Raw genomic sequence first — 10,422 nt, forward strand, 5'->3', positions numbered from 1 at the left:
CCTGTTTTCTGCGAAATTGTATATCCATTCATTTGCTACCCATTTTGTGAACCCACATTTTTGCAAAATATACAGCACACTTCAGTAGCCCACAGAGGGCTGATATCTGGGAAACACTCTGCCCTCATTATATCCTTTGATCTTGACCACAGACCTATCGAATAGGTTTGTGTGTTGGGTTGGTTGGTTGGTGTGTGTGTGTGTGTGTGTGTGTGTGTTGCCCCATGTTTAAGGATACGAAAACCAAGTCTTGGAGGAGTTTCAGAAACTTGTTCAGAGGCAAGTAGTTAAAGGCTGATGCCGGGACGTAACCCTCGAGCAGGTCTGCAGAGTCCGGTTCCTAAGCGTTCCCTCTTGAGTTACGCGCACGGGATGAACTCAGAGATTTTGTTCCCGATTCACTCTCCCGGTTATGATGACCAGTGCTGGGCTCTGTTGTAACACAAGCGTACGCCCTGGATGGGTGGTGGTTGCTGCTGGGCTATTTCTGTAGCTTTTCTGCCTTCCCCCCAGCCATCATTTCCTCCTGTTCTCCAAGCGCCAGTCATTAACTTCTCTCTTTCAGCTTCCAGTTTGCTGATACTACCCTCCTCTAGACAAGGACCCCAGGGAACCAATTTTGTTAACCTTTTACAAAATAAACTCTCCCTAGGAAAGGATCACGGAATGAGTAGCTAGGGGGTTGATGTTTATCGAGTGTATATTATGTGCCAAATTCTGGGTGTGGATGCCTCATGAGCCCCTCCCCACAAACCCATGAGGCAACCCATTATTCAGCCCATCCCACAGAAGAGAAAGCTGAGGGTTGGGCCGGGCTTCAAGCTCAGGCAGGCTGGCTGCGGAGGCCACCTGCTTAGCCCTGCATTATGCTGCGCCCCCCAGGTTTGGGGTCTCCTCCGCCTTTTCTCAGACCACACAAGCCAACGCTTCTGATTCTGTCGTGGACAAAACGGAAGACCCCAGAGGGCGCTCTTGAGGCTCAGGCTGGCTCTCCCGCAGTGTTTTCAGCTCTGCCATCAACAGTCGAGGTTTTTAGGTAAGTAACCAACCACCAAGAAAGCTCCATGTGCCTGCAGGTGGTATTGTCCTAGAAGCCTGAACCTGACCCTATTCTTTGGTCCGTTCCTGCTCACTTTATGTGGGAAATTTCTCATCACTACAGATAGACTTTCTTTGGAGAGAGGATCTCTGCTGCCTGTGTATCTGGCGTGGTGCAGGCGCTCACGAACACCAGCCGGTTTGGAGGGCTGCAAAATAGCGACCGGGTAGAGGAAATTTGTAACGACGTGCCCCACGATATATCCGACCTCAAGGAAGATGGGCAATGTGTTTTGCTCACATGAGAGCCTACAGTTAAAGCCCTTTAGGGGCACCTGGGTGGCTCAGTTGGTTAAGCGTCCGACTTCAGCTCAGGTCATGATCTCGCAGTTCATGAGTTCAAGCCCCGCGTCAGGCTCTGAGCTGATAGCTCAGAGCCTGGAACCTGCTTCGGATTCTGTGTCTCCTTCACTCTCTGCCCCTCCCCCCTTGTGCTCTGTCTCTCTCTCTCTCAAAAATAAATAAAAACATTTGGGGAAAAAAAAGCCCTTTAGATGACCAATTGTTTTTGTCTGCAGAGAAAAATAGTACTGGGGCCTGAGGTATGGGTGTGGGCTGGGCTGGGCACAGGGGATGGGGGAGACAGTGGCTAAAGGAGACCACGGGCTTCACGTGAAGCATCCCCTATCAATTTCAAGTTGGTTTCCGTGGTTTTCATTGCAGGCAAGTCTTAAGAGAATGAGAATCTCAACTGTTCAGCCTCACCATTGATAAGCCCTGTGGTCTTATACAAATAAATCATTGGCCTCTGAAGCAGCAATTTCTTTGGGCAGAATGAAGAGGTTTGACCCGATAAACGTGAATGTTTTTCTAGCACTAATATCCTTCAGTCCTTCTATTTTCTAACAGACTGTGTGTAGTTGCATGAGCAGAAAACAAAAGAAAATAGTGTCGTCAGGGAAGCCCACAAATAAACTCTCAGGCCAGAAATCTAGTCTCTGACCTATTTTAAGTTCAATTAAAAAGAAAAGGAAAGAAGAAGAAGAACTGTTTGATTTTTTTTTTGGGCCCTGAAATGTACTTATGCATTAAAACTCCGCCTCCCCCTTTCAGTAGAAACCATGCATTTCCTACTTTTATGCTGCCTATATGTTTGATTTGCACAACTCAGCTAGCCAGAGCAGCTGAGACATCCGTTCCCCTACAAGAACCTTCCTGGTAAGTCATCCCTCAGCCACTCTGTCTGTTAGTTAGCTAGGCTTCTGTGATGAGTAAAAAGCTTTACAGGAAACCCTAGAAGACTGGACACACACCAGATGCTCATAGAGCTATCTTAAAACATAATCTTCGAGAGGAGAAAAGAGTTAGAATTTAGAATCAATTTCAGACTGTGATAACATCGAAGATACAAAACATGATTGTGAATGAAAGATTGTTGTAAAGGGAGCAATATTTAAAAGAAAGAAAGAGAGAAAGAAAGAAAGAAAGAAAGAAAGAAAGAAAGAAAGAAAGAAAAAAAAAAGAAGGAAGGAAGGAAGGAAGAAACTTCACCTTTCAAAAGAAATCTTTTCAGAGAGATGATTCTTGGCCAAAATCTTGGCAGAATGATCTTCTGGTAAGAACTGAAACTGACCAGGCAGGATGCCCTGTGAATGTATGTCCAAGACGAGTTGTATCTAAGTCCAGTTTTTTCGTTTGTTTGTTTTTCTCAGAAAAGAGGGAAGGGTAAAAATTGTCCGAATTCATATTGGACTACAAATATCAAATAAACTTTCCCTTTACTATATCAGCTCTACAGCACATTTCGTGTCCTTTAATGTATGGTTCTTGCTCTGGCTCAGAATTTAAGGTGAAATTTTCTGTATGTGTCTCCTTGCTACCTAATCCGAGGGACAGGAAGCATGAAACCCAAGAGGATTTATTAAAGAAACTTCTACCAGGAAGTGGAACCGAAATAGACCAGGCTAGCCAGCGGGTCATGGAGGGGCTGAGCAAACCCAGAATATGCATGGTGACACCTGAGATGTTTTCTACCTGGATTGCTTGGGTATGTGCGGGAGCTCTTAATCATAGCAATTCGGGAACTGTAAACACAAACTTAGACTACACGTGACAATGGCAGCCCGGACTTTATAGCTGGCTACTGGCTGCTACGACCCTCTCGGGGGACTTGGGCAGTGGCCCGTTTCATCCGGACCGCGTCGAGGTGCCAGGCTGACGATACCACACTCCACTTCCCTCACCAAGAAGCGAGAGACTAGGTAGCTGCTGGATGAGAGTGCAGGCTGCCTGCCTTCAAAATCAGCTGCTTTCTAGCTGTGTGTGGTTGGGCAAGTTACTCATCCTCTCTGTGCCTTGAGTTCTAATCTGCAAAATGGGGACGATAACATGACCTGACTCATAGGGTGACTGTGAGGATTAATTGAATGAATGGGTGTGAAGTTGTTGGCCCACAGGGTGCCCTTGGGAACCGTCCATGGTTAGCAACACACACTCCGGGGGACGCTCTGTATAAGCTCACCCCAGAGAAGGCAGCTGCAGCAGAGACGGTAAGACAGTGTTAGACAGCGCCTGAGTCAGTTTCTTGACGTTGTTAAAGCTTCATTCGTCCCACGTTGCTACAGAGTGCCAGGTTTTATTGGGTCAGACGATGCTTTTGTGAACCCCCCCAACCAAGAGTCATGGTCTCCATCCAGTGAGCAGAGGTGATAGCGATCCTTCCTTTTCCTGAAAAAGTTCTTTCTTTTTCCTTTTCTTCCTTTCTTTCTTTCCTTCCTTCTTTCTTTCTTTATTTCTCTTTCTTTCTTCTTTCTTTCTTTCGGCCAAACAAGGGAACTCCGTTAAATGTAGAAACCTACGTACCAATGTTGAAAAGCCTGTTCGTGGATGAGACGGTTTGCACCCATGGCGGACCACCGCCAAGTACATTCGGGGGTATCATAGACGATCACTTTTTCTTTATTCACAGCGTCGAGCAAAATGGATTATCAAGCCACGAGCCCCTACTATGACATTGAATACGAGCTGTCGGAGCCCTGCCAGAAAACCGACGTGAGGCAAATCGCAGCCAGGCTCCTGCCTCCGCTCTACTCACTCGTGTTCATTTCCGGCTTCGTGGGCAACCTGCTGGTCGTCCTCATCCTCATCAACTGCAAAAAGCTGAGGGGCATGACTGACGTCTACCTGCTGAACCTGGCCATCTCCGACCTGCTCTTCCTTTTCACCCTCCCCTTCTGGGCCCACTATGCCGCCAACGGGTGGGTCTTCGGGGATGGGATGTGTAAGACGGTCACCGGGCTCTATCACGTCGGGTACTTTGGCGGAAACTTCTTCATCATCCTCCTGACCGTCGATAGGTACCTGGCCATCGTCCACGCTGTGTTCGCTTTAAAGGCCAGGACGGTCACCTTTGGGGCGGTGACAAGCGCGGTCACCTGGGCGGCGGCCGTGGTCGCCTCTCTGCCGGGGTGTATCTTCAGCAGATCCCAAAAAGAGGGTTCTCGTTTGACGTGCAGCCCTCATTTTCCATCCAATCAGTATCATTTCTGGAAGAACTTCCAGACACTGAAGATGACCATCTTGGGCCTGGTCCTGCCCCTGCTCGTCATGATCATCTGCTACTCCGCGATCCTCAGGACCCTGTTCCGGTGTCGGAACGAGAAGAAGAAGCACAGGGCCGTGAAGCTCATTTTCGTGATCATGATCGGTTACTTTCTCTTCTGGGCCCCCAACAACATCGTCCTCCTGCTGAGCACCTTCCCGGAATCCTTTGGCCTCAATAACTGCAGTAGCTCCAACAGACTGGACCAAGCCATGCAGGTGACGGAGACCCTGGGAATGACGCACTGTTGCATCAACCCCATCATCTACGCCTTCGTCGGGGAGAAGTTCAGAAGCTACCTCTTGGTGTTTTTTCAAAAGCACATCGCCAGGCGCTTCTGCAAACGTTGTCCTGTCTTCCAGGGAAAGGCCCCCGACAGAGCGAGCTCGGTTTACACCCGATCCACCGGAGAGCAGGAAATCTCTGTCGGCTTGTGACCTGGACCAGGTGTTTGTACACAGCCTAGGGGCAGGAGTGACCCTTTTAAAAAGGAAGTTACTGTCATAGAGGGCCTAAGAGTCATCCGTGCACCTGGCATCTATCCCACCATTGAAGCCCGTCACGTCTGGAAAGCCGAATCAATATATGTTGATGACATAGCAAACCTCCTCACCTCCCCTCCGCACACAACAACTTATTGGCAAACTCTTCCTTTGCTGCAAAAATTTCATTATAAAAAAAAAAAAAAAAAAGCCCCAGAGAACTGCTAATTCTTGAGTTTGGTGACCCAAACAGGAATAACAAAACCAATCAAGATGCATATTGTACGGTTTCTGATCTGCTCGAGGCAACAGGTGCAGGTTGTAAGTGTGCTGAAAGCAGGTGCTTGTGGGTGATCTGTTAAGAAACGAGCTCTTCCAAGAGCGATCTCCCCTCCAGGGTGTGGTTGGCAAGTTCCACAGGCGATCAGGACCGGGTGAGAGCTGCGAAGGCTTCTTCAGGGAGAAGGGGAGAGGGGAGGAAGGTTAGCTCCAGGCCTGCAGGCCCCGCACATGCGCGGGGCGGCTCTGCGGTGGGGGGTCGGCACTGGCTGGGGAGAGGCAAGGCGAGCCCGGACCATAGGGAGCCTGCACGGCACCGCTTGTCAAAGCCAGAGCAGAGCGGGGGGGATCCCCGGCCACTGTCGCCGGAAGCTCGTTGAGCGGCCGAACGATGGCCTAGAAAGGTGAGCCTTTAGGTCGGGTGAGGCGAGGAGGCTTTCCATGTAGGTCCAGGGACCAGGGATGGTGACACCCTTGCAGCATGCAGGATGAGAGTCAACAGAACTTGGGGTGGATTGGGGTTGGAGGTGAGGGGCCGTGGGGAGGCAGAGAGAACCTCTAGGCTTCACGCACGAGGACTGGAGATGCCCTTAAGGAAACGTCAGGCATGGAAAGGGGCCAAGGCTTGCATCGAAACCAGGAGGGGCTGGTGGAAGAGGAAGCCTCTGGTTTTGCCAGCTTTAACACAGCCTTCCGTAGACAGACCCTGGGCTCTCTAGCGGTGGCCGCTCCTGCCTTTGGAGTTGTCCTTCCCAGCCCAGCTCCAACCAGGGGGCGTCTCCAGGGGGCTTGGAAGCACTAGGTTTAGGAAATGCGGGGAGTCTGAGGCCTGGGAACACGTTTACGTCAGCTATGACATCCAACTACGACTGTGTCGTTAATGAACATCCAGGGCTTTTATAAGCACTAAGCAAAGAAGCCCCGGAGGGGGGAGGGAAGCCAGGATGACTAAGTTTCTGCCCACAGGACACACCACTGCCTCCCTAAGCGTTGTCTTCCGGAGTTAACTCGCAGTGGGCAGAGGGGAGAAGGGACAGATTCATTTGGAAACAGGCCGCCTCCAGCTGACTCAGCTCCGAGAAGCACCATTTTACGGAACTCGGTGTTTTCAGGCTGAGTGCGGTGGCTTTAGACTCTCCTTCCAAACACCTTCTCCCGACACACCCCCAGACACTAAGGGATCTATTCCTTTCAAAGACAGGGTCATGATTTCGTGTTTGGCAGTTGCTCCTTGTACTTTTTTGTACCTGCCCAAGATGGTTTGGAATCCGGGAGGAGCTAAGACCATTTGGGAGACATTAGGTGAGGCAACATCAAAGCAGTGAGACTCACTCACAAGATGAAGGTATCAGAATAGTAAGAGGTGCTACTGATGTTTCTCAGCTCTGAAATATGACCTTGAGAGCGCGGGTGTCGACGGGGAGCAACCAGAAGTGCTCTTGAGGTCGTTTCAAGGGCACAAGCATCCTATGACCTAGCCTCTGGGTCAACTCAAAGGCACTCTGAGATCTTTGTGTGTAGAATACATAGCATGTATGATGTGATCCGGCTCATGTATATAGAAAGTTACAAATCGCTTGGAAGAAAACCCTTGCCTAGTAAAAAATCACCCTGTAAAATAACTGACCGTGTTTCTATTCTTTCCGTCAAGCGCACATGTAGAGAATAGCGTTCAAAACTGCGAAAGCCGGGCGCCTGGGTGGCTCCGTCGGTTAAGTGTCCGACTTCGGCTCAGGTCATGATCTTGCCGTTCGTGGGTTTGAGCCCCACACCGGGCTCTGTGCTGGCAGCTCAAAGCCTGGAGCCTGCTTCCGGATTCTGTGTCTCCTTCTCTCTCTCTCTGCCCCTCCCCCACTCCTGCTCAGTCTCTCTCTCAAAATTCAATAAACATTTTTAAAAATTTTAAAAACAAACAAACAAACAAACAAAGCAAAACAAAACCGTGAAAGGATTTTGTTAAGTCACCGTTTTGGAAAACTCCATACGTACACGCACAGAGAGCTATACTTCCTTTGAAATGCTTTTTAAAAGTTGCCCCCCTTCCTGGGTCAAATTGCCAGAATACTTTGTCTGAAGATGCTGCCTCTAAGGGTGGCATTTCTGAGCAACGGACACTGAAAACTTTCCAGTTTCTAATCTAATTCTACTACTGGAGCAAAAGAATTGACACATTTAAAAAAAAAAAAAAGCGGGGCGCCTGGGTGGCTCAGCCGGTTGAGCGTCCGACTTCGGCTCAGGTCATGATCTCATGGTCTGTGAGTTCCAGCCCCGCGTTGGGCTCTGTGCTGATGGCTCGGAGCCTGGAGCCTGTTTCAGATTCTGCGTCTCCCTCTCTCTCTGACCCTCCCCCTTTCATGCTCTGTCTCTCTCTGTCTCAAAAATAAATAAACATTAAAAAATAAACAAAAGAAAAAAGAAAAAAAGAAAACCAATGTATGTGTAAGCCCACGCCAATTGTCTATGTTTGAAAATGAGGAAGGCCTAGTGGCTCCTGGGTGACTCAGTCGGTTAAGCATCTGACCCTTGATTTTGGCTCAGGTCATGATCTCATGGTTTGTGGCTTCAAGCCCTGAGTCGGGCCCTGTGCTGATGGTGCGGAGCCTGCTGGGGATTCTCTCTCTCTCTCTCTCTCTCTCTCTTCTCTCTCTCTGCCCCTCCCCTGCACACATGTGCACATGTGCATGCTCTCTCTCTCTCTCTGAAAATAACTAAACTCAAAAAAAAAAAAATTACAACAAGAAAATGAAGAAGGCATACGATGTCACAGTCTGGTCCTTGCTCTGTAATCCCAAACTGCAGACACATGACACGCGAGGACCTGGCTGCTATAAAGGTTGCTTTTCTTTCATTTCAAATCCCTTCTAAAAACTGGCCTGTAATTGCAGCGATGACCATGGATTTGTCCTTGACGTTTGGCTTTCTGTGCACGTGTCTCTTATCCCCAGAGAGAACAGGTGCTCCGGGAAGAGGCGACTGGTCCAGGTGGCATGTACAGCCCGGGGCAGGCTGGTCTTGAGACCAGGTAGGTCACGGTCCTACTTGGACATCCGGGGAATGAGCAGAAGGCAAGGGCAGCTGGAGCCGGTTTTAGGACAGCTTTTCCCTAACAACAGGAAAGACCGCCTTCCAACTCCTTCAACAGGAGGTGTGACCCAAGGAAGGGAGGGAGGGGACTGAGTCGGAGTAGAGGAAGGGTCCGGGGCACAGTTCCATCCACCCCACGCCCCTCACTTTGTGGGCCCTCCTGGGCCCACCCCTCCTCTGCCCCAGTCCTTAGATTGACAAACAGGCTTGAACTCATCGTGACTTTCAGGTTCTGACTCCCCTCATCACAACTTGGGTGAAGCCACCTGCTCCCCGGCCCAGGGGCGTCTGTCATGGAGGGAGTTATGTGTGGGCCATGGATAAAGTCCAAGTAAAGTGAACGCCCTGAGCGGGGAGGGAAAATGTGCAAATTCAGACATTAGGATTCCATTCACACGTGTATCCCAAGGTTCCAAATACCTCCAGCTAAAAGGCTACCAGTCTTGCCGCTGTTGTGATTAAATCAGGTCACTGCTTTCCTATCCAAGGGAAGGACAGACTCCTCAACAGGAACATCGGAGTTTCATTGTTGACTTTCTGATGAAGGCACAGGAGATGTGGAGATGTGAGCAAGGGGCGTGGCCATGAACCACCGGACTGCTCTCCTTCATAGCTTGTTCATACCCCCTTGCTTAACCTGAGGGCGTGGAGAACTCCCACACCCTGAGATGCTGCCGCTCCTGGGAGGAAACAGTGTTCTTTTGCTCTTAAGTAAAACTCACTATGAAAGTCTTGCTTGGTATTTTCCTGAAACACAGCCAAACTTGAATATTTCTGTAGATAGATGTTGCGACGGTGCCATATTTTCTTTTCTTTTCTTTTTCTTTTTAGATAGAGAGACAGCGAGAGTGAGCACATGTGGGGAGGGGCAGAGGGAGAGAGGATCTTAAGCAGGCTCTATGCCCAGTGCAGAGCTCAACGCTGGGGCTTGATCCCACGACCCTGGGATCGTGACTTGAGCTGAAATCATGAGTCCGACGCTCAACTGACTTGAGCCAGCCAGGCGCGCCATGCCTTAGGTTTTTTTCTACAAGCGTTTTTTCCAAGGCTCACTTATTTTTGGCTTCATATTGTCACTACTTTAATTCGATCATAAGTTCTGTGTCATTGTGGTTCCGTCATGTTTCAGGAACTTGGTTGAGTTTCTTTTTCTTACGATGGTAACTCGTGTTTTAAACGCTTGAAAGTCTTTTCAAAGGAACCAACGGAAAGGCCTCCCGGGCCATTGAGAATCTTGGGCTATACTGCCTCCCTGTGGTCACCTTGGTATCCAACAAGGGCGTCCCGCAGCCAGCCTTGACTCGGGTGGTTATACATTCGGCTGGTTCATGTTGGTCTCTGCTGCTACCATTCCTGTTGTGGACAAGAGGTGGTTCCACAGCAGCTCAGGGTAGATAATGCTCAACTCACTGACCAGGAAAAGGAGCGCCAGTGGAGGACACAAGTCGATGCCTGCGGTGAACTGAAGGTCCCAGCTCTCTCGGGCCAAACTCTGCAGATCCCTGAACCCACAGCCTTGCAACAAAGTCACAAACTGTTTTGTGACAAAGCATTTTTCGCCATCCAATGCCACGAGCCCGTCTCGCATGACTCCCATGTGTATCCAGCATGGATCGAAGCGATCCAATACGGTTGCCGTGTGGGTGGATTTCTTCTTTATTCATACTTCCCTTTCTCTATTACTGTGTTTCCCTCACTTCGATTCCTCTTAATGGTATCGCATCATCTGAAAACAGGAAGGTTGCTGAGGACCAGTCAGCCTGACCCCTCACTTTATGGAAGAAGAGCAGAGCCCACCCCCAGTGCCAGACGCACTGACACAATAGGTGTGTGACATAACAGGCCTGGCCTCAGTTTTCACAGGCTCCCTCCATTGCACCTGCCAGCCAGCGATGCGCCATTGAGGAGAGCAGGTGGGAGCCGTTCTAACTCCCCTGA

General features: G+C 49.7%; 1 protein-coding gene across 3 annotated transcripts; it reads left to right on the forward strand.

The window, feature by feature from the left end:
• Nucleotides 1-2,158: 2,158 nt before the first annotated feature.
• Nucleotides 2,159-7,022, forward strand: LOC123605575 (C-C chemokine receptor type 5-like). 3 transcript variants are annotated; one of them, XM_045492639.1, is made up of 3 exons: nt 2,216-2,256; nt 2,935-3,085; nt 4,007-7,022. In XM_045492639.1, exon 3 carries the CDS (start codon nt 4,018-4,020, stop codon nt 5,074-5,076), a length of 1,059 nt encoding a protein of 352 aa, XP_045348595.1. In that variant the 5' UTR covers nt 2,216-2,256; nt 2,935-3,085; nt 4,007-4,017; the 3' UTR covers nt 5,077-7,022. The 3 variants fall into 3 exon arrangements, with proteins under 3 accessions (XP_045348596.1, XP_045348595.1, XP_045348597.1); XM_045492640.1 differs by lacking the exon at nt 2,935-3,085 and having other exon boundaries at nt 2,159-2,256; XM_045492641.1 differs by lacking the exons at nt 2,216-2,256; nt 2,935-3,085 and adding an exon at nt 2,305-2,653.
• The last annotated feature ends 3,400 nt before the right edge of the window (nt 7,023-10,422 follow it).

This window comes from Leopardus geoffroyi, chromosome A2, assembly GCF_018350155.1.
Source record: "Leopardus geoffroyi isolate Oge1 chromosome A2, O.geoffroyi_Oge1_pat1.0, whole genome shotgun sequence".
Taxonomy (NCBI): domain Eukaryota; kingdom Metazoa; phylum Chordata; class Mammalia; order Carnivora; family Felidae; genus Leopardus; species Leopardus geoffroyi.